This window comes from Drosophila navojoa, chromosome 3, assembly GCF_054131105.1.
Source record: "Drosophila navojoa isolate 15081-1374.11 chromosome 3, UAZ_NAV_1.0, whole genome shotgun sequence".
NCBI classification, from domain to species: domain Eukaryota; kingdom Metazoa; phylum Arthropoda; class Insecta; order Diptera; family Drosophilidae; genus Drosophila; species Drosophila navojoa.
Window position 1 is genome coordinate 1,099,533 of NC_142891.1, and position 24,960 is coordinate 1,124,492.

General features: G+C 37.9%; 2 protein-coding genes across 5 annotated transcripts in view; one reads left to right on the forward strand and one right to left on the reverse strand.

Annotated features, from left to right (window-relative positions):
• LOC108649650 (uncharacterized) overlaps window positions 1–24,960 on the reverse strand; it is a 203,819-nt gene that overhangs the window by 102,322 nt on the left and 76,537 nt on the right. The window lies entirely within an intron of this gene.
• Window positions 115–24,289, forward strand: Pgant5 (polypeptide N-acetylgalactosaminyltransferase 5). Of its 4 annotated transcripts, none has more exons than XM_018098621.3 (11): window positions 115–233; window positions 816–868; window positions 14,682–15,527; window positions 15,598–15,953; window positions 16,068–16,234; window positions 16,819–17,137; window positions 17,245–17,422; window positions 19,830–20,010; window positions 21,521–21,660; window positions 21,817–22,050; window positions 22,109–24,289. In XM_018098621.3, the coding sequence occupies exons 3-11, from the start codon at window positions 15,348–15,350 to the stop codon at window positions 22,253–22,255; spliced, it is 1,902 nt and encodes a 633-aa protein (XP_017954110.1). In that variant the 5' UTR covers window positions 115–233; window positions 816–868; window positions 14,682–15,347; the 3' UTR covers window positions 22,256–24,289. The 4 variants fall into 4 exon arrangements, with proteins under 4 accessions (XP_017954110.1, XP_089114713.1, XP_089114714.1 ...); XM_089258587.1 differs by lacking the exon at window positions 19,830–20,010 and adding an exon at window positions 17,752–17,932 and having other exon boundaries at window positions 117–233; XM_089258588.1 differs by lacking the exon at window positions 19,830–20,010 and adding an exon at window positions 17,752–17,932 and having other exon boundaries at window positions 173–455.

Consider the following 24,960-nt stretch of genomic DNA (forward strand, 5'->3'; position numbering starts at 1 on the left):
TTACCCCGCAACATTTACATCGAGCGCTGCCATCACTTGCACTTGTTCGCACTCTTCCATTCACAGCAGCTGGCCACATGTTGCCAAGCGAAAAATACCAGGGCTACAGCGCTGTCAACATGCTGCCAGCAACATAGAGCTACTCTATCGATGTATCGATAATCATTTGGGGTTTTTTCACTCATTCTTTTCTGATTCAACAAACGGTGCGGACGCGTGGCGTGGTCTGTTTTGTATGTATTTAATAAAATAAATAAAAAACAAATTAAACGTTTTTGTTGAGATACGACGCGGACGACGTGTACGCCACCAAAAAATACATGCGAAAGTAATTTAAATACAACTTACGCACATCCAAGGCAGCAGTCGAGCCGGCGCTACGACAGCAACGCGTTTGTTTATTAAAAGAATAATATTAAAAATTTTAAAAAAATCTTAATTCTAAGTGCTACAAAGTGAGTTAAATTTGTCAAAATATATGAAATTTGGCATTGTGAATATTTGACAACTAATAAAAGAAAATAGGCAAAGTGCCACACACACATATCCATACATAAACACCGCTATTATTGTGTGCGTGTGTGTTTGAGTGCGCAGGCACTTGATACCTACTACACGAAATAAGAAAGAGAAAAAATTACTACACACGCACACACTCACACACCACGGATTGTAATTGTAGTTGTAGAAAGTGCGTCGGGCGCGTTCCCGCATCCAATTGCAGGGCGTAAATAAGTAAATAAACCGGGCAAATCGCGTGCACATTTCGTTCTCTGCCTCAGCTGCTGCTTCTAATATTTTCGTGTGCTTCACAGGAATTTCCCCTGCCAGAGACACCAACAGCGACGCGGACTGCACGACGTTTAAGGTAAAAATAAACCAAAGTTTTTCTCCTCTTTCCTTCTCTCTTGATTTTTTGTTTTAGTAAATATTTATTGCTAATCTCTTTTCGAGGTTTGGTATTTTTGTTGCATTGTCTTGAACTTGATTCTGATTGGAGGTCGGTCAATTAAACCGGTTCGCGGCTGATTTCTCTCCTCTTCCCTCTCAATGCAACCAGATGCTCATCTCTAATTCAAGCGGTTGCAATTCTGCTTTTTGTTAGCTTTTCGCCTATGTTGCTGTTCTTGTGTGTGTGTGTGTCTGTTAGTCGACGCAGGTTTTTCTTTTATCTGCTCTGCACTCATTTGCAGTCGCTTTTATCGTCGTTTGGGGGACATTGCAAATGTGTTTGCTTTTTTTTCCTTCTCCATTTGCCTTTTATCAACTCAACCAACTGGCCGGCGCACAGTGGCACCAAATGCATTAAGGCCGCTTTTTGCGCTGTAATTAATGTTAAGTGCTCATCCCTCATCGCTTGCCCACCTGAGCGAGCTGTATTAAAGGGCTGAAGTGGGGTGGGGTGGTCCGGTATTGTGGGAGCCTTTGCAAGTACTGGAAGTGCTGATTGCATTGCGAATTATTGCAGCTACACTTAGAGAAATACTGCGAGACAAAAATATAAATTATCATTATAACTATGTCCAAAATGATAAATATTCCGATATCGTGTATGTAAATTATATTTACTGTACTATATTAAACTATAGATGTTACTTTTAACTAGAAACTTGTAACAGAGAAAATTATAAAGAGAAATAAAACATTTTTAATTTTACCGCAAATAAATATTCGAATTGCATTCAAAAATATCCCCATCAGTTGTGCTGTTATACAAGGAAATTTAAAAATAAATCCCCATCACATATGCAAATATCGATAATAACTGTTATACGAAAATTTGGCCGAGTGTATGGAGATTTTCCGACTATAGCCAGCAGTTAGCCTGAAGTACTTAATTGCCTGCCTGGCCAGCTTTGCCAGCTTGCCTGTTTCTCGAGTTGTTGTTGCTGCTGCTGCTTGCTAATGCTGTTTTCTGACCAAATGAAGCTATAAAGTGGGCCATGGCGCACTGACCACAAGCAGATAACTAGCCACATTTAATGTGCCCCGATCGTTGTTGCAATGCCCAAAGTGTACAAGAGAAAGCTATCAAAAGCGCGAAAACTTCCCCAGAGTCAGGCACTAAAACTACAGACACACACAAACACAGAGAGACTACTACATGGCACCTGCAATAACAGTTAGTGATACTACAGCTCAGGCACAGATGTGATGCTCTCTAAATTTCCCCACAGTCCAACTGCAGCTGTTTTTACAATACTGTGTAGAACATGCCATTTGGTACTTTTCACATAAAAAAAATTAATGAAATATGAGAATTTTACTAATTTTCAATGCTCGTTTGTCGTTAAAAGTTAGGGTATTAGCTAAATGGTTCATGGCAGATTAAAAATTATTAATTTATTGATTGCTTTTGGCGTGTTATTAAAAAAAATGAGAAGCAAAAGAAAATGGAACAGAATTGAAAGGCGAGAAAACAATTTATGTTAACATTCAAAAGCTTGCAGCTACGAGGAAGAGCAGGAGTAGAAGTCGCAGTTAGCGTTGGCCGTTTGACTTTGTTTCAAGCCAAATCTGGCTGCTTGATTTTGGCTAATGGCAGATTTAGCTTTTATTCTATCGAATCTTTGACTCTAAATTTTGTTCAAATATAATATATTTTCCAGAGTTAAAAACCAATATTCACTAAAACATTTATTTTAGCGCTAAGTAATGCATTGTATCTAAGCTAGCCTTATTTTTGGCTGGCTGGTTTCCTTTCTTTCTGCTGCGCCAACACTGTTTGCACTTTACCGTTGCAGCAGGCGGCGCTATTCATCCTTTTCTGTTTTTGTTTCACTTCAGTGTGTGCCTTGTCTAGTTGTTGCTGCTTGATTGACTTCTCGTTGAGAAGGCCATCATCGTCATCATCATCATAATCATCAACAACTGCCAGCGGCTCTCACAGAAAACGATAATCACTTTCAAAGCTCGCACATTGCACATTTTTTTCTTCAATTTTTTTTGTCTTTTACTTGAGTTCATTTGTGCTTTTGCATGCGTCTGTCCCTCTCTCGCTCTTCCTCATACTTATAATGTGGTATTGCCTTGGGAGTTTGCTTGGCCTTAGCTGCACGCCCGCAACAGCAACAACAACAACAACAGCAGTAACAACAACAAATACGTTGTCAAGTTGGCGTCTGCTTTGGCTACAATTACAAGCATCATTGGCCTTATTTCTTTTAAGCTATTCTCGTCGTTATTATTGTTGTTGCTGCTGTTGCTCTTACTGTTTGTCTTTGTCTGCGCCTCACACAAACACAGACACAGACATAGCCACACGCACACAGTCATGCAACGACTTTTATCTACAGCTGACGTTGCCGCCTTCGTTTATTTGCACAGCTTTTACTTGACTTACTTTCTTTCCCCACCCCCATCTCTCCTTCGCTGAACTTTTTTTCTTGCTGTCCATTTGCTTCCGAAAAATGATTACGCAGCGTTTTGAACTAGCAGCAGCCACTTTGTTACTTGAGAACTTTACTTAAACCCCACCCGCCCGCTGCTATCCGCGTTCTTCCTCTGCCTCGCTTTCTTGCTCTCTTGCGACTTGATCACCAAAATCGTTTTCTTTTGAAGTTTCCAAGCGCTCTTTTAGTTTCTATTTTTGGCGGACAAAATAAAGTTTCACAAACGAAAAAAAAAAAAAAAATTAAATTGAAATGTATAAAGGTAGTTAATGTGGAGTGCACACAAAAGAAACGACATTTTTTTATTGCCACATAATAAGTTTTATTTTTTCATACAACACGCTGCCGGTTGTCGTTTTTGTTGTTGTTGCCTTTTACAGAGTGGCTGACGTTAACAGCTATGACACTTTGACTTGCTATGTGAACATGTAAAGGAGTTAATAGTTATTTCAAGTTAACAGAAGCGATAACAGCACTTCAGTTGCTTAACATGGAAGCTAATATATACATGTTAATATACAGTAAATTTTATTTAGATATAATACAATATATTAACATATGTGTGTTAATATGCTGTAAATTTGGTTTTGATGTAACACATATATGTATGTATGTGTATTTAATAGATAGGTCTATATAGTGTTATGTTATGTTAACAGTATGTGGAAATATGTACAAAAGCTGCACTTTCCTTAAATTTGCAGACTCTAATCTACATTTGATATTCAATAAAGTTTCCAGTGTTTCAAGACTTTGTGAATTACCAAAAACTTCTTGTTTATGTAAATATTCATACACAATTCACATCTGACATGACTTACTTCATTATTTATGATAATATCCTCTTAGAGATTTAAAATAGTTACTTCACAAAGTCACTTTAACATTAGGAATGTGCATACCGAGAGAGAAAATTCTGTTTTACTTTTCTTTGCTTCAGCTTTTTGTCTGTTTTGCTGTCTTTCGAATGTAGTCTAATGAATAAGGCTTGATTATTTATGAGCATAAATTAAAAATTTACAGCGCAACGCACACGAGAGAGAAACAGAGAAAGACACACACATACATACATACATACACGTATATTTATAAATGTATATACATACATACATACCTAATTCAATTATGCTGCAAATATTTCATATTGCAAAGCAGCAAGAAATTTATGAGCCATGCGTTGCTCGACGCCCCCTACCTAAGCAGCGACAGCCCCAGGGCCGAACGTAGCTGTACTTGACAAAGCCCTGGAGTTATAGCAACAACTACAACAGCAGCAACAAAGTCAGCCACGAGAACAACAACAAAAGCAACAGCAGCAGCGGCAGTGACGCGTAGTCAACGCCAACGCCAACGCAGCAGCCAGCGCAGCATTTTTGCCAAGGTTGGCGGCGTTGGAGTTGCAGCAGCAATAGCAATGACAGCAACAACAACAACAACCATAGCAACAGCAAGAAGGGGAAGCAGAAGAGAAATAGCGATAGCCGTAGCGAACCCATAAATGTTGATCAACTGTTGTTTGTTTTATGGCTGTGGCTTCGGCTGTCACTGCTGCTGCTGTTGTTGTTGTTGTTGTTGTTGTTGTTGTTGTTGTTGCTGCTGCTGCTGCTGCTGTTAACTATTAGCGCATGAAACGCCGCCACGCAACTAACAAGCGGAAAAAATCTTTGCAGATAGTCGCAGCCAGAAAGAGAGCGACATATTGAGTGGGCGCCCGAGGGGTGCTCATTAAGTAATTAGTTCCACTTAATATGCTAAAATATGTGTGTCATATGTGCTATCAAAGTTAACAATGTGACAATGTTTTGATGAAGAAACTATGTTGCAATTGTTCACTTAGCGAGGCGCCACGAATTAACATTTAGGTGTCTGCGAGCTGGTTCATTAAAATGAACTAGTGAAAAAATATACAGCTGAATAAACATGGCAATTAAATATGAGGTAAACAAGTTTTTTTTTGGTGAAAGGGAACCTGTTCCTGGCCAAGTTCCTTGGTTCCTTAAAATGAACTAGAGATTGATAGAGTATTCCTTAATTCGAGTGTACTAGTCGACATATCCACCTGAATAGTAGAACGTCTCATCTAGGATAAACTAGTGAAGAAACTCAGATGAGTAGAAGGACCTATCTGAATATTCAGACTTTTAAGGTAATAATGAACTGGTTCATTAAAGTGAACTATTCTTTGTTTTTCAATTAATTAAAAATCAAGCCACAGGCTGACTTTATACATGTACTCATGTATGTAAAAGATCTTGGTAAAAAGGTTTGACAGCATTTTGAAATCGTGTTTGGGAATTTGCCTAACATTGTTTAGCACTCAAGTGTATGAGCCAGTTTGCTTCACTAGTTCCTGGTTCTCATATCTTAAATTGATTGGACGCTCGTCTCGCCTTTGATAAGGGCCGCAAGAGAACAAGAAGGAGAAGCAGCAGAAGCAGAGGAGGCCAAGCAACGCACGATTGCACTTTGGCTAATTACTAAGCGGCCCACTGGCCCAGGGTCATGTCCGTCCCACCCATAGGCCAAGGCAAGGGGTAATCGAAAAGTTACGCAACTTTTTAATTAGCTCAGATGTTTTTAGTAGAGGTTCCCCTCATGGCAAACACATTGACGAGCCGACGAGAATAATCGCATTAAAAACTCTTATCGATTTTTGAAACTAGTTACTCAACCGATCTGGCATTTGCATCCGCATTACGAGCTCCTGCTGCTCTCTTACTTTATTGTAATCATAATGCACGTGATGTAGCTGCAGTAAAGGTTTTTGTGATGCCCTGTAAATGTTTTCATAAAATATATTTCTCAATGCATCGAAACTTTGTAGTTCTTGGCTTGGGTATTTAAATGACAATCGCCATTCTGTGTACTTTTCAGCATCTTAATATACTGATAATTTTTGTTTTTATTTATTAGACGAATTAGCATAAATATCATTTCTACTTCTCTCTCTTTCTCGCTCTCTTGGCCTTAGCATAGTTGCTATATGTTGTCTCTATGCAGTAGCTTATGTCTTGATTTATCTGTCTTCATCTATAAAAATTGTCTAGTTTTTACCCTCTCTTTCAAGTGTTTGTAGGGTATCCCTTAGTCGTTCAACCTGTCACACTCTCTTCGTCAAGTGGAGCACCCATACTTGTTACGCTTTGCAAAGTTAGCAGCAGTGAACGTCTTTGTGTGTGTGTGAGGGTGAGATTGAATGCATGCGTGTGTGTGTGTGTGTGTAGAGTGTGCTCTTGGCGCCACACACCGACAAAAGCTGAGGATTACGTGGCCACGTCTCACGCAAATTCATGCCATAGAAATGTGCTGCCATTGTCGCCGGCACGCACTGGACATATAATATATTTATGTATGTACATACATACACACATACATATGCATACATGCACACAATATATGTATTGTTATTGCAGTCAATCTGTCAGTTAGTCAGTCAGTGAGTCAATCGCTTATACAGCCATTCACTCACATGTTGAGTGCCCCACGACGGGCGCCGGTGCTGTTCTTGGGCAGGACGATTAAGCGCTGAGGGCAATAATAATAAGGAAATAACATTTTAATGGCACCACAAAGGAGAGAAGAAGAAGAGCGAACGCTGTGAAGAGCGATGAGCGGCAGCAACTAAAGAGAGACGACGACAAGTCTTTTGGAATGTGTGCGTATGCACGTGTGTATGTGTATGCGTGTGTGTGGATGCGTGAGGGTTGCTAGGAAAACCGCAAGACAAACGAATGATGTCAACAGCTGTTAAGGTTCATGCGCGCACATTATTGCGAACAAGCTTAAACGTGATTTATGACGAGTGCTTACAGCTCACAGAGAAGCCAACACTGGTTGCAAACAAACTTTAACGGTATTGAATATATTTTTATTGAAATAATATTTATTTTAAAGCCTATTTGAAGAAATTTAAACTAACTGTTAAATTAAATAACATTAAGCTTTTTATGGTTCATTATCAAGATTTCATTGTCAACGCTTTCTTTACTCATGATCCGCATCGCTTAATGTTGATCGCATTTAGCTGCAACGCACAAGCGAGAAAACAGTGTCTCTAATGCTGTAATGAGCGCATGGTAAAAAAAAGTTAATGATGCGGGTCAAGTCGTCGGTGTCCGCTGACGGCCGTGGACCAAATGTCAAATCACAAAAAAAAGCAAGAGAGAATAAAATGTGAAAAACTTTTCTCAAGCTCGCGGATTTGTTCCATTTTGTAAGGCTTGAGCCCTAAAAGAAAAAGTTTTTCATCAAAGCATTGTAAAAGGAAAAAAAAAATCTTTCAATTAAATACAATTTTTATTTATATTTTAAAAAAGTAATGTATACATTAGTTAGTACTTAGTGTTTAGGAGCAATTTATAGGGTATGTTCACAGCCTTCAGGCTTAGAGCAAAACAAACTTGTACGAATCGGGATGCCGCAAAACAACGGCGAAAAAAATTAGAACATTTTTATGTTTGGAAAAAAAAAGGAATGAAATGATTTGCTTTGCTATGGGACTTTTTTTTTGTTGGTACGCCGCTCGCTGGCAATTGCTCATTGCTATGCAAACGGTTTGGACGCTTAGCATACATATTTGCTGCTTTCTAACCGCACAGACACTGGCCACCGCCCACGCCTACGCCCATGCCTACGCCCATGCCCACGCCCACTTGTCTGGTACATTTAACAGCAGAGGGAATATTTAAAACCAAATACCAAAATCCCATCACTGAGCATTGGGTAGTTGTATGCGGCTTTGTTATACATTTGTAAGAGGGAGAGAGAACGAAGGGATATTTTAGAGGGTATTTTAATTATGGCATGAAGCTTAGGCAATGTACCGATTGTGCATAGAAAAACTGTTAAAATTAAAGAATATCCTTTTTTAAATGGTATTGTCTTATATTTAGTATAAAATAACTGCTTAAAACATATTTTATGTGTATAAGTATGAGATGCATCTAACTTATATATATTCTTGTAGGGTATTTTGTGCGTGTCATATCAAGGTTAGTTGTTCTTTTTTTTTGCAATGAAAAACTCGTGCAACTTACCATACAAATTGTTGGAATTAGCGCAAGCTTTTGTATGCGCGCCAATCGCGCCCATTGCCAACCCACCACCCCCCATCTCCCAACCGAAATCCCCCTAGCAGCAGCAGCAGCAGCGGTAACAGCCTCTGTTGCAGAACCTATTTGCTTTTAATTAAAATGCGTGTCAGGAATGTTTTCTTCTTTCTTTTTTGTGCCTTTTTTTTTGGGTTTTGTGTCAAAGATTCGGTTTATGAGCTGCTGATGAGAGGCAAGGCAAATGCGTTGAATAACTGATGACCAGAGAGTCATAATGATAACGATAATGCTGATGATGACGATGATGATTAAGTTGTTCTTGATTAAGTAGAGCCAACTTTCGCAGGAGAAAACAGATTCTTAGCCTTATTTCGCGACAAACTCTAAGAGCTTTTGTTTTTATGTGCTTACCTGTTATATTCTAGTAAATTAGCTAAGTGTTATAAATGTATTCTATTTCATTTTGGAATCTCTTCGTCATTTGAGCTTAAGGAATTTAAGCCCAGGCTGAGAGATATTTATTTGTTTATTGACACAAATTGGACCATTTGCTGTATATGTATGTATATGTATATATGGATAAAAATGGGCAACAATTTAAACAGCTTTTTCTGATATTTGTTTTACTTTGCAAATAAAATTTCGTTCATTTGCACAGCTTTCGGCTTGCAGCTTTATTTATTTGTGGAACGAACTTATTTGGGGTCTGTGTTTTATTCTTGTAGTTCTTAACGCTATCACAATAATGTATTTATATAGTATGACTGTTTTCTTGCTAATATCATATCAATCGAGACTAGAACCCAATAACCTAAAAAGAAATGTGGAATTTTTGTAGATAAAAGTGACTAAAGAATTTACAGAAACCTATTTATACAGACACAAACTTTGTTTAACTGACATTATTTTTATAGGTAATTGTTATCATTAGTCAAGTAGTAAGATCTCTAACATCATGTTATGTCTATTTCTAACCTGGAATTCAGGGGAAATGGCGTTTATCTATACTGTTTGATAATTGATGTGAAAAACAAGCTTTAAAATTCCTAGTGCTTATCTCTCTCTATCTCTCTCTCTCTCTCTCTTGTTCTCACTCTCTCTAACCCATATTTAATTTTTATCGCACAGCTGATCCGTTAGCTTGTTCAGAGTCAGAATACATTTAGATGTAGTAGAGTTAATCAGAGTTCGATAAGAGCCGGTTGGCGAATTAACATTTTATTATTTTGATTGTCAAGGCGCAGTTCATTAACCCGTTGCGCCAAAGACGATGCGTCGCTTAACGTGGAACGTGTTTGAGCTCTCATATGCATGTGTGTGTGTGTGCTTGAGACTCTCTGTGTGTATTTATAGACCTAATTTGTAACACTGTGTATTGCCAGCAGCGAGTAACTGAAATAAATTTAATTTGTGTGCGTGCTCTCTGCTCTCGCTCCACCCGCTCTTCTGCTCTCCTACAATAAGCGGATCAGTTTGTCCACATCTGGCGTTTGGCCATCACGGATCATTGAAATGCGCCAAGTGCAGGGTCGCTCAATGCAGTTGTACTCTGCCTCTGTCGCTCTCTCTCTCTCTCTCTCTCTTTCTGTCTCCCACGCTCTGCCTAATGTAGGGTACTGAATGCATGCGGGTGCGGCTTTTGATGTGTTTTTGCTCTCACCCAAAAAAGAAGCGGTATTTTTTATGTGGGATTTTTTTGTTCCCCATTTGTGTGGTGTTGTTTGCGCTTGTGTGCTTGTGCCTGTGTTTGTGCTTGTGTTTCTCAGCGCGTGCTTAATTATACAAAATGTGTTTTGCGCTCGGCTTAACAGCCCAGTGATTTATTTTGGTAGCTCGCTGGCGGCAGCATTCGAATGATGAATTTATTTGTGTGTGAATGCGTTTGGCATGTGGAATGTCTATGTGTGTGTGTGTGTGCAGATAAATGTGCTGCATTTGTTGTTGCAATAATAAATTGTGGGCAAGGAACTCATAAAGGTGATATCAAGCATGTGGGAAATTTCGTTTGGATTTATGATGCTCAACTACTGCAGGATATTTATCAATGTGGAATGTAAGTCGTGGAACTGATTGTGGATCGTGATGCTATAAATAAGTGTGCAAATGTATATAGGGAAGTATATAGGGAAATTTACATTGTATATTTTCCATTTCTACTATGTGGATCATATTTGAAAATTGTAATCAGAGACTCGAATCTTTTTTAAATGATAAACATAGGCACAGATTAATTACTTTACTGATTTCATGTTCATTTCATATAATTTGGTTTTATTTGTACCATGGGAACCCATTGACCGTCATCATAATCGTCGTCCAGGGGCCTCTAGTCGCTGCAACTATTAAATTTTTAATTTTTCTTTGTAATTACACAATTTGACATTTTCATTAATTGAGCTTAATTGCTGACATTTGCGAATGGTTGTGTCTTACTGTGCTTTTTGTTTTCCGCCGCTTAATTGCATTTTCTGTTACAATTTCATTTGTAACTGCTGCTAGTGTTGTTGTTGTTATTGTTGCGTTGTTGTAAAACAAGCCGCCAGCCACTTGACGCGACCTTTGCCAACTTGCCAACTCGCCAATTCATTAATAAATTGCTCGAATAGCTTCAAAACAGCTTTTTTCAAAACCGTTATTAGCTGCTCAGTTGTCACCACGTCACAGCGATGTTTCAGTGTTGTCCATATGTCTGGAATCTCGCTAATGTAATTTGAGCTATTTTTGCCTATATTTATTAGTCGTTTCTTAAAGAGTTGGCAAAAAAGTAAACTTGGATATTTTCTACTTCTTTAAACAAATAAAGCCAACACGAAAAATTCAAGAATACAATATCAGTAATTGTTATTACTTCCTATTCAATAAACAGCTAAAGTATTTTATTTTATGTGCTGTTATCTTTGGCGTCAAAGCTTTTCACATGAAATTGACACAGATTTTCATCAAATTAATTGTTGTGGGGCGTTTAAAGTGAACGCCGCGCACTCAACAAGCAAAAACATGTCAAAGTGTGCTACAAGTGCCACGCACACTCACACATACACACACACGTCTACAGTGTACCCCGCCTATAGCAGACACGCTTATCAGTAGCCATAAACAGCTCTAGCAACAGCTCGTCGCTCTCTTAAAAAAAAACTTTGCTTCCGCCGCGCTCAGTGTGTCCAGAGCGCCGTTACAAAGTGTATCAGATAGAGTGAGAGCGCTAGAGGGGGTCAGACAGCGAGAGTCTATGCTGGGTGCTTGGGCGTTTGTGTTAGTGTGTGTGAGCGCACAGCAGCACGACGTCGTGTCGTTTCAATTTATTACACTTTGACAGCTTTCCGAAACACTGTGCGACGCGCTGTGCGACTTTTAATTAAAATACAAAATTTAATTTACGCACGCTATGCAGCGTTGCTAGCAAAACTTTGTTACTAAAATTGAAGGCTGAACAACAAGAGCTTATCAGCACACATACAACAACACTTACACCAATGCGAAATCAAAGTGAAAAGGAGAAAATGCGATAAACACAAATCAAAGCAGCAGCGGCAGCTCACAAACGGCGCCCACGCACACACACATATATATGTATATAGAAATGTAGATTGTCAATTGTTATTGCTGCACGTTTGCTCTCTTTCTCTTACACTCACACTCTGTTACACTGCGGCTGTTTACATTGAGGCTGTTAATATTGTTGTTCTCGCTGTGTGTAGAGCATTTGCTGATTTGTCGTTTTTGTGTTCTGCTGCCTTGCCTCAATTGATTTGAATTGAATTATAATTAGGTGATAAATGGGTCTTTATTAATATTTCCAACGTTAATAGCATAAGAACCATAAGCTGTTTGCATTGATTACAGCAGACCATTAGATGTTGTGATCTGTTGCATATGCCTGTTAGCAGTGATTAGCTGTTGATTAACAGTCCAATTAACAGACGTTGTCTAACAGTTGAAGACCTTTTACTTTCATGTGCCGGCTGCTACAGTGGGTGCGCTAATTGAATGCACGCCTAACAATAGAATTCGCATATTTTTGACGTTTTAATTAATTTGAATTAAAATTATAATTTCGTTTATCATTTACCGTTTCCTATGCAAATCCTACTCATGAATAATTTATTTAGTTTGATTCACGATTGCGTAAAATTGTTGCATAAATTATTCATAAATGAAAGCAGAAAAAAAAAACTGGATTGATTAATTGAAATGCTTTTATTTATGTTTTCATAAATATTTTAAATGCGATTTTTTTTGAAAGCATTTTGTAAATAATATATTAAACGAAATGTGACAGCCGCATTACACAAAAAGCTTTTGCAAAAATTATTAAATTGTTCGGGCAGACATGCATATGAACGTATGTACACTGTGAAAAATGATTGCAGCAAAATTAAAGAATGCCTATAGAAAAAATAAAAAAGATTATTATATTTTAATTAATTCAGTTTTTATTAAATTTGTAATTTATTTTTTTATACTGTTACAATATAGTCTTTTCTGTGAACAGCTGAAAACCCGTTTTGTATCTTTGTTATTGAGTGCATTATTGACAGCTTGTCCTGTGGCGCACACTGAAGGACACTCTGGCAACGCTGCTAGCTCTGGCTGTCATTTGCCACTTCGTTATTCTGCCCCGCTCGCTCTGCTGCTCTCTTCATCATGCGCTGCTCTGCACATGCAACTGCATATTTTAACAGCTTTGCCCTTTCAACTAACTGCCCTCTCCTCACTCCTGTCTGTCTCTATGCATCTCTTTCACTCGCGCGGCCTCTCGACAAGCGCTTGACGTGTGCGTGCATCGTGTTATGGGAAACTGGTTTGGAATGCGCTTACGCCTACCCGCTCTCCCTCCCATTCCTCACTCCATGCATCAATCTCTCTCGCTTGCACTGCCCTATCATGCTATCTAGGCGCAGCTTTGGCACTCGTCGCATGCCTTATGAATGATTCAAATGCATGTTATGTGCGCAAAAAGAAGACAACAAAAAAATACCGTTAAGAGTTGCGCTTTTTCGTGATACCCATTAATGCATTGGAGCTCTTATTGGATGCATGGGAATCTGATACGTTATTTTCAAGTTTTAGCTGTTATTAACAGCAGTCAATAAATCAAACTGTTGCATATCTTAGATGATATACACACATATATACCAACATACTTAAAGCTGCTCTGATGTAGGGAAACCGTTAGGGAAATTTGTAAACAAACTGTAAACTTACTTCAAAATTAATGTTAAATGTGGACGCTAGTTTAATGTTAATGTTAATGTTAACCATAATTTGTTTGCTGTTATAGGGTATGCCTTGAGTCTAGAAGCTAACGTTGTAAAGTTTTCACATGATTCGAGTAGCCACCGACATCTCGTTTTTGGTGCCGGTTTCCGTTAGTCTGTTTCAACAAATTGTTGTTTTTGTTGCTGCTGTTGTATTGTGGCATTTTTAGGAGCGCTGCGACTATGACCTTTGTCAACGGAATTTCGGTACCAATTTGTGTCTCTTTTTCTTCCTCCTTTTTCGTAAAATGCTTCTGAGGATTTTGTGGTTTGAGCTGACATTAGAGAAAATGCCACTTGAACGTTTCTTTTTTCTCCATTGTATTCAATTTATTGACAAAAAATTTGCAGCTGGGAAAAATTCCAGGAAATCTCGGTAGAAAATGTTTGCGATAAGCTTAGGGGAGAAATGCCTATTGCGTTAGCACTTTACATTAGTTGGAACTGGAGTCTTATAAGATAAATGTGCACTGTTAGCTAACAGCTTGGTAAACATTTGTGTATTAAGATTTGTTGCTCCGCACTTTTCAATTGGACTTTCACATAGAATCCCATAAGATTAATGCGCACTGTTAATTAACAGCACAATAAGCTTTTAACAGATTGTATTGTAGTTATTTGAAAGCTGTCGTATTGGAATTAGTTGCTGCGCTACAATTGGAAAGGTCTTATAAGATTTATTGATATGGAAAAAAATATGGATATGGAACAATTGCTCTTTAAAAACAATAAACATTGTTTGATTCAAGTTTGGCTTGAAAACAAAAATATTTGCAAGTCATTTTTCAAGTTGAGTTCGTCACTGAACAAAGAGCTAACAATTTATTGTGTGACCAAAAACTCGTAATCTCCACGAATATAACTTTCATTTTCGCTTTAGACATATATTTACATACATAAATTATAGTTTTATGGTATTTTGTTGTTGTTTCTCTTGTCGAATATTTGTTAATGTTGATTTTTGTATGCTTTCTTTACAGTTGACTTGTTTCTCAAGGTCTTTCGGAGGCATATAAAAGGAAGAGGAAGAGGCGAGCAAGAAACTGGTTATTGGGGCGGCTATGAGCTGGCAGCGGGTGTCGAGGGGACTGGAGTGTACCGGAGAGGATGCCACAAGGGGGGCAACTAGTTAAGCAACACCAACAACAAAAGCAGCAGCCGCTTGACTCTGCGTAGCATGAGAAAGAGACAGAGGGAAAGAGAGAGAGAGAGAGTGCGACTGCTACACAAATGTGCCAAAACAACAACAGCAGCAATAGCAGCAACGACAAAATAAAAGCAATTCCATAGGAGCATAGAGCAGCGCATGTTAACCAAAAGTCTGATAAGAAGAGTTCTATACTGTTAACAAATACGACACATTCACATATCCTTAGCACTCAACTTAACAGCGCGTTAAAAGAGTGTGCATCAAGAGTAGCCCATGCACAAATGACAGACAAAAGCAGATTGCTGCAACCAGTTAACATGAATGAGCATTGAGCTACGCCGAGACAGACAAAAGCTGATTGCTGCTAAACTGAACGACTGACAGTAAAGAAATCAAATTTGTCTTGCAATTTAAAATTTTGTATAGTTAATAAAGGTTAAACTTTGACAGTTTGACAAGCGCACAGCATTCACACACATACATATATAGAGTTAACATGACGCTGCAAACATTTACACGCAAAATGCGCGGACGGATGCGCTCAAACACCTGTCGCATTGTCCTGCTCACCTCATTGGTTTGGGTCATATTTGACTTTGTCCTGATTGCCCGTTATTCGGACTGCATCGGTAAAGATGGCTGGCGTTGCAGGCGAGCCGGCGAATACGACGTTGAGGTGAGCTAATGACATATCGTATATAAAGGAAATGTTATAAACTGTTATATCTCTGGCCATCCCTTTCTAGCTGCCCAACGCTGAGCGTTTGGCGGACGACAATCAGCTCGTTAATGACAATGAAATAAATACCGAGAAGTCATTGGATGGCGAGGATAATGGCGGTGGTCCGGCACCCATAATGGGCCAGGGCTTTGTCTCTGGTGGCATTTCGATGACCTATCGCAGTGTTGTCCTAAAGAAATGGTTCCAAGCGCCCACAGTGCGAGAGGCACGGGGTAAACCTGGCGAAATGGGCAAACCCGTCAAAATACCCGCCGATATGAAGGATCTCATGAAGGAGAAGTTCAAGGAGAATCAATTCAATCTATTGGCCAGTGATATGATCTCATTGAATCGCTCGCTAACAGATGTGCGACATGAGAAGTAAGTGTGCGGAGAAGAGAGAATATCCTGTAGCTATTTAAAGTGGTTAAATAGGTTATATTAGGTTAACAGTTAGATGAAGTTATAATAAACGTTATCATTATTCTTTTCCAGCTGCCGTCACAAACACTATCCTTCAAAGCTGCCAACGACTTCAATAGTTATTGTCTTCCATAATGAGGCGTGGACCACCCTACTGCGCACAGTTTGGAGCGTCATCAATCGATCGCCGCGCTCTCTACTAAAGGAGATCATATTGGTGGACGATGCCAGTGAGCGAGGTAAGCAACGAAACATAGAGCATTGCATACATATGTATGCACATAGTTGTGGCAGCTAGAGCAAACTTTTCTTCATCCCCTCGCACCTCTTGTTCGTATTTGCATATTTGCCTCTCATAATGTTCTCAATGCACAACGGAACTTGAGTGCCATTGGGACTTAGTGCGAGCGAGGCAGTTGGCTGCTCTCTCTCCTCTATGGTTCCGCTACTTTGCTCTCTTTTGGTTGCTCTCTCAAATGCGCACATACATAAGCAGCAAGGCTTCTCTGTCGTTGGCTGTGCTCGTATGAGATGTTCACTTTATGCTTGATTATTTTTGTATGTGTTATGCAAGTGTTGGTGCGCTTGTGAAAAAACTCCTTGGAGCACGCACACACATACACATGCCTAAGCCAGCCAAGCACTTTATTGCTTATGCATGTACAGACGGATTCAAGTGTGTGTGCATGTCTTGTTGCCTGCTCGAATTGTACCAACGTTGCTCCATCTCCCTCGCACTAGCGCTTGAATCTGTTGCATTTAGTTGTTCAAGTTTTTCGTGATAACTGTTCATCTATTGAAATGTTTCACTTTGCTATTTCAGACTTCCTTGGCAAACAGCTGGAGGATTATGTGGCCAAATTACCTGTGCGTACGTTTGTGCTGCGCACGGAGAAACGCTCGGGCCTGATACGCGCTCGCCTGCTCGGCGCTGAGCATGTGACAGGTGAGGTAATCACCTTCCTGGACGCCCATTGTGAGTGCACTGAGGGCTGGCTGGAGCCTCTGCTCGCTCGCATCGTGCAAAATCGTCGCACCGTCGTCTGCCCCATCATCGATGTCATCTCGGATGATACGTTTGAGTATATAACCGCATCGGACTCGACGTGGGGCGGCTTCAACTGGAAGCTCAACTTCAGATGGTGCGTGTACTACGTTGGCTTTTCCTTTGCATGAACCTAGCTATAATATATAGACTCTCATTTGAATCGAATATCATTTAACCTTTCTGAATTTCCTGTTCGTTCAGGTATCGTGTGCCGCAGCGTGAGATGGCGAGGCGGAATAACGATCGCACAGCTCCGTTGAGGACTCCGACTATGGCTGGCGGATTGTTCTCGATCGACAAGGAATACTTCTATGAGATTGGCTCCTACGACGAGGGCATGGACATCTGGGGCGGTGAAAATTTGGAAATGTCGTTCCGAGTAAGGCCAAACGCACTGAATTATTTTCCTTCTATCGTTTTTCCATTCGTTCTTACAGCTACCAAGCCAAGCCGCAAAAAATTCTAAAAAAAAAAAGTGTTGCCCATTTGCCTACATTTTTCATATAATCATTATAATAATAATAATAATGTTGGTTATTATTATTTATCATTGTTCATTTACTCTACGCCTGATTTGAGTCAGATCTTAATTTTTAATTTATGTTTTACTTTTTTTTCTTAAATATTATTTCTAAAATTGAAAAATCGAATCACAAACAACGAAACACTAAAAAAAAAAATATACCAAATTCTGTGACAACTCTCTAGATATGGCAATGCGGTGGCATTTTAGAAATTATACCCTGCTCGCATGTGGGTCACGTGTTCCGTGACAAATCGCCGTACACCTTCCCGGGAGGCGTGGCCAAAATTGTGCTGCATAATGCGGCGCGGGTGGCCGAGGTATGGCTGGACGAGTGGCGTGATTTCTATTATGCAATGAGCACAGGTTCGCTAAAAAAAAAAATACCGAAAATACCAAAACCAAAATTTACATTGACAAAAAACGAACAACACTTATACCACACTAAACTAAATTTAAATTTAAAACAATAACAAACATTTAATTCTTACATAATTAAATACTATTAATGCGCATCTAACACTTGAATTTTGATATACATATTTTGATTGGCTTTCACTTGTTACTAAAAAAATACCAAAAAATACTAAGAACAGAATTAACTCCAGATCAAAGAATTAGTCTCGGCTTGCCGGAATTAAAATATTTTTGCAGATATGGGAAAAATATATCTATTATATCAGTGCAATTATTTCAGTAGTATAAAAATTATATATATTTTCCTTATATATACGACGAATATCCCCAACTGCAAGAATATTTTGAGTACAGTTTCCAAGCAACACACAGAAGCGCTACAATATACTAAAAAAATACTAAAACACAAACAACAACACCAAAACAATGCCAGAAAAACAAGCTTCGAACATTATTTTGAGCATAATTAACAAAACATTTGAATAATATATCGAAATATATACACACATATATATATATAATATATAACTAGCCAACTATATATAGTACATGCATATTATGTAATGTATCGTAACACCCACAGAATATAATGTAATACTAAAACAATGAAAAGCTAATGCCTCTGTCGTCGCTTAACCAAATAATACAAATTCGGCATATATATTTTATAATTTGTTAACAATCATAATTAGTATATTGATAAATATGGATTTGATTAATTTGGAAATTTTCTTCTTTTATATACTAAATGTTTCGTATATTTGTGTCGAAACGAGACGCCAAGGGCAACAGCCAAGCGCGAACTTTTTGTTATTAACTAAATACTAACCAAAATACGAAGAAAGCGAAACAGAATATTTTGGATAATACAAATAATACATTAATCATAACACTCATCTAACACTGAGTACCATTTTCCTTTAACTTAGGCTAAACTAAACTAAACTAAACTTAATTTTAGTATTTATGTATTTGTACACGAATTGGTATTTCATATTCTAGTGCTTAGTTTTTACTCCTAAGTTTTTTAAGTATTATATAATTTATTGTGATCTTTTTTTTATCTATATGAGTTGATTTGTTACATTTATCTAGGCGTCTCTCTCTCTTGCTCTCCCTCTCTCTCTCTCGTTGTTGGCTAGGATTGTTGGACTCACTTTTTGGCCATTCTCGTTGCAGCATTAAACTTGGCTCATAGAGTTTCGCCTGCTTTGCTAGTTAAGATAAAGACCGGCACTATAGCGGGTCTGACTGTTTACAGTTACTCGTTAAGACTAAGATTTACTCACTATGAAGCTTGTTCGCTTATTGCTATTCCCTACAAATCTCGTACGTATCTTAAGCTACTCGCTATAAGTACTCGTTGGTTGTTTCTAACAACTACTCCTTAGACTTATTCGTTATGGATCTCTGCTTATACAGCCTCAACGATACTCGCTTAACTATGGCTATAACTAGCTTCCGATAGCTATGAGCATATACCAAATACTCTATATATATATATACTCCACTCAAGGAGTTATCCAACTCTTTAAGCTAATTGTTAATTGAACTTTGTACCCTACTGCTTACCCATCCCTCTCTCACAATATTCCGCCCTTTTGCAGCTCCCTAGGTACAGCTCCAACTCAGGTCAATATTTGCGCTTGGCTCTATGCAGACTTTACTTCGGTCCGCCCAAACTCTATTACTGAATATATATGTGTAAAGCTCCATCTCTCCCTCTCTATCACTTACTCTCTCTCTCTCTCTCTCTCTCTTTCTTTCTTTCTCCCTAACCCCATTTTCATGTCAACTCTGCCCGACTAACCGAACTCTGACTGATTATTGGTGCCCCTGTGTCCAGGTTTGGATGTGCGGCGGCCTGCTTGAGATAGCGCCCTGTTCCCGTGTCGGTCATGTCTTTCGTAAATCAACCCCATATACCTTCCCGGGCGGTACGACGGAGATTGTTAATCATAACAATGCGCGTCTGGTCGAGGTTTGGCTGGACGACTGGAAAGAGTTCTACTACAGTTTTTATCCAGGTTAACGAACAACAACTAGAACAAAATCAATTAAAACTCTCGCTGAATGCAATTTTACTCTATCTGTCTGTCTCTCTCACCTGCTTTTCTGCCTCACTCTTTTTCTGTCTCTCTCTCTCTCTCTATCTCTCTATAATATATATATATATATAATATATCTATATATTTCTTGTGCAAGCAGCACGCTCTGCATTTTGCAATTGTCTGTCTTATATACTACACACATATATGTATATTATATAATTTACCTATATTCTATTATTCATATATATAGATTATATATATATATGATATATGGCATGGCCAAGTATTAAACCAAAACCCACCCATCACCCCCACCAAGAACCCCTTTTTAAAGCTCACTCTGTGTATTTATTTACTTGTGTTTTTCTGTGTATACTCGTTCACCAAGTGATAAGAGTATATTGGTTAAGAGTAATTTCCATTTTGTACGCTCGTTCGTCTGTCTGTCTGGAAAGCAAGCCATTACCGAACTGCTTTGGGGGTTTAAGACTTGGTATATTGAATCTATAATCTCATACAATTTAATCTTATAATTTTCATACTCTATAATTAAATCCCAAGTTTTTTATAACAGAAAATTTGGGATATATATTGAGATATTGAGCAGTCAAGATCTAAAATATATTGGATAAATATCTCGGATAAAATTATTTCTTTAAAAGTTATAAAGCATAAAATTCAACTGTAGGAATATCATGTCTTTCAATAATTCCTAAATTTACCGGAGGATCATCTTAGACCCTTCTTAGATCCAACATTCTTTCGTATAATAATATATAAGGCTTGCTAGTCTGTGAACGAGTATTGAACAGCCGGATACGACCGGTTGCAACATTCTTACCTGTTTTTGTATGAGTCCATTGTTTTTCTTAACTTTTTTTCCTTTGTCTATTTTCTTATACCCATTTTTCTCACTCCCGAAGGTTCCGTTATGTCTATATATTTTATCAATTTATTGGTTTGTATATTGTTTTGTCCAAAAGAAACGAGAAATTCGAAATGATAATGCCACACCCACCCACCCACACGACGCCTGTTTTTTGTCCCTTCCCCGCTCTCCGACATTCACGCATTTTAGCTCGTATTTTCCATTTGATTAAGGGTATTCCGTGAATTTGTTAAATTGAAATTTGTTGCACCTGGATACCCCGTATGTAATAAGCTTTAAGCGTACATTTTGTATATAGCAAAATATATATGGATTATATTGCATGCTTTGTATAACTATATTAACTACATTTGTATATTTGCACAGTTTTGGCTTTTGTTTAGATCTCTGGAGGAGAAAGTTCTGCACGATCTCTTTTGCTTTTTATATAACTGTTAACCAACACGATTGTAGCTTCAAAAACACTCACACGCACACTAACATAGATGCTCTACAGTTATTCTCCTGAAAGTTTACTAAAATTGTACCCATTCTTCTTCTCTCTCTCTCTCTCTCTCTCTGTTTTTCTCTTTGACATCCGATTTGGAATCCATTTAGGCGCTCGCAAAGCTTCAGCTGGAGATGTTAGCGATCGTAAGGCTTTGCGTGAACGTTTGCAATGCAAGAGCTTCCGCTGGTATCTGGAGAACGTCTATCCAGAGAGTTTAATGCCACTGGATTACTACTATCTGGGCGAGGTAAGGCTTGAGTGAGCGATTGAAGTTGGGAATACCCTTATTATCCAATCGAAAACTAAGTGAAGAAAAAAGGGTTTAATAAACAAATATATGATACACAATAGCTGCCCAAGGAATAACCCTATTAATGTATTTGTATGCTCGAATTTCTGATAGATACGCAATGCAGAGACTGAAACCTGCCTGGACACCATGGGTCGCAAGTACAACGAGAAGGTGGGCAGCAGCTACTGCCACGGCCTCGGCGGCAATCAGGTGTTCGCCTATACCAAGCGTCAGCAGATAATGTCCGATGATCTGTGCCTGGATGCGGCCAGCGCGAATGGGCCAGTGAATATGGTGCGCTGTCACAATATGGGCGGCAATCAGGAATGGGTGTACGATGCAGAGGTAAGTGCTGAATGGAGTACCAGTGCGAATGGATACCGTTATGTAATCTGTATTGCAGGAGAAGTGGATCAGGCACACGAACACGGGCCAGTGCTTGCAGCGTGCCACGCGAGACGATGCAAGCACGCCGCTGCTGCGTCCCTGCAACTACTCCAAGGGACAGCAGTGGCTGATGGAGTCCAAGTTCAAGTGGCAGGCGCACTAGCTAATAGCTAAACAGATAACTACGAACTACAACTAAAAACAAATAACTGAAGAACTTCCAATTTGTGTTTACAATATATATGTTAACTAATTTGCCAGCAGACGGGGGAGAAGAACTAGGAGCAGGAGCAGCAGGACATGCAGAAGGAGCAGGAGCAAGAGTTTCCAGCATTTTGTGCGGTTTTTAACTAAGTTTTCTGTAGCGCTAAGTTGATAGTTATTTCTGTTGTGCGTGTGTGTGAGTGTGCGTGTGTGTGTGTGCCGAATGTCTTCCCAATCAATGTGTATGAGTGCGCGCGTGTGTGTACATAAATATCTCTATATAAAGCATAGATTTTGTGGTATATATATATGTATACTTCTATATATGTATATATATAGATATTTAACTAGCCCCGACCAAGTACCAATAAATTGGCATTTAAATGACATTGTGCTTCACAAAAAAATATAATAATAATAATAATAATATAATAGAGCAACTTAGAAAGCCGCAGTCGGTAGCTACCGACTGGCTAATGCTCGTTCACGGATCAGGAGCTTGCATCAAGTTAACTGTCAAATTTCTATCATTTGTTCTTCCGCTTGGGCACGCCTCTAATGGGCGACGTATATATATACATATATTGTTTTATCTTGGCTTGACTATGCATTCCAAATTTCTGTAAAAGCACATAGTAATTCCTATTTTATATGCCTGAAATGGGCGTGTTAAGAAAATCCCTACGGTGTTTAGTTATTCCAAACTCCCTATCGTAGATAAAGGTTCAAGCCAGAGGCACGTCGCTTAAACCTAGCAAACCCTTTTCATTTCGTGAGCGAGTATCCAAATATTAATTATGTGTCATAGCAGCAGAATCGATATGAAGTAAAGCTATATGTATATATATATATATATGTATTTATATATATGTATATGTATCTGTAGCATATGGAAACCGAAGCAGCTCGCACATTCCCTTAGCTAATAAAAATATCAAGCGTTGTGTTTTATAAAATGAATGTATACATATATGTACATCCATATATTTAATGTTTAAGTTACGATTTTGTTGTTTTGTTTTTTTCTTGAAATTATCTTTCGCTTTGTACCAAATGAAAAAAAAAAACTTTGTTAAAATTCACAACAGATGGCGCTGCATATCATAAATTAAAATTTAAAAAACATTAACAGAAGCTTCTCAAATCATAATCATAAAACAAAAATTCTTAAAAAGTTAAAAATTCAATGCACGCATATCATAAACAGTGTAAAGAAAAGTATTTGATTAAGACCCACATCAGATATATATAAAGCAGGTATATTTATAAATGATATAAATATACATACATACATAGATATAAACTAATGTACAGAGTAGCTATAAAAAATATACATCTAAAATAATTATTTATATACATATATATATAATTGTGTGTGTAAAGCAAATAAAAAATATAATTATATAAATTGTATTATAAAAATATTTCTCTAAGTTCGAATTTAGAGTTTTTAGACTTAGTCGACAAGAAATAAGTAAAGAAAACACCAACAGCTCTTAAAAGAAAAACTAATTTTAAAAACTTATGATGTAAAATTTAACAACAAATTGTGCTCAAATTTTATGCTATTTTTGCTGTTGTGTAAATATTATTTAATGAAGTATTCCAAATCTTATAAAAAAAACCTGATTCAAAACATTATCGAGTATAATATGAACGATAAATTTATCCACCCACACACTCATATATACATGTATGTATACATATATACAAATCGATAAAAGCCAAGTAAAACTTTTTAGCTAAATTAATTTTTTAACAAAACTAAAAATAGAGTATATATACGTTTAACTGGTGACGGTGCAATTTTAATTTTAGCATAAACAAGATTCAATCAAGTTGCAACAGGCTGGCCAGCATCCTCCACAATCTCCTATTTAGTTTAGCTAAATATAATAAATATATATATATACATATTATTTGTAATTTGTTTATACATTGTGAAATCTCCCAACAAGAAACGAAAGAAAACAAGTTATATACTATATAGCAAGCCACCAAGTTGTAAGATGTAACTTTTTTGTTTAATTAGAAATTTTTAAATTTTATAAATAAAAGTGACAAAAACTAAATGAAAAACTCAACACAATAAATTGAAATTCTTTTTGTATTGTGTAGGAAACTTATTTAATATTCAGATGCTGTAAAAACTTAGCTTAACGAGATTTGTTGTCATACATAGAACTTTCCGCTGAGCCAGCGAACAACCTCTGGAAGGTGAGAGCCGAACCAGAAATAGTTTTTAATGGATTCTTAGATGCATGAACTTTTTTGGATATATCTCATCTACATCTACAAACTACAGGCGCAAAATATTTCCAAGATCTGAATTACAGTTACTTTTTGAGGCCTATATAAGTGCTGTAGAGAATAAATACTCGACTAGAATATACCTTATAATGAAATCAAGCAACTTCAATTAGAAATTCGATAAGCTCTACATAAAAGTCCATAAAATCATGCGCTCGACTGAAAAGTACCCTATATTTAGTTCTCAATGGGTCACAGTTCAAATGCCTTGGCGTTTAGTATTTGTATATCATATGAACTCGAATATACCTTAGTCAATCGTAATTCCGATTTGCTATTCGTGCATGTAAATATATCCCTCCGAGTGTATATTCCAAATGAACTATTAGAATATACCCTAGTCTATCGCAATTC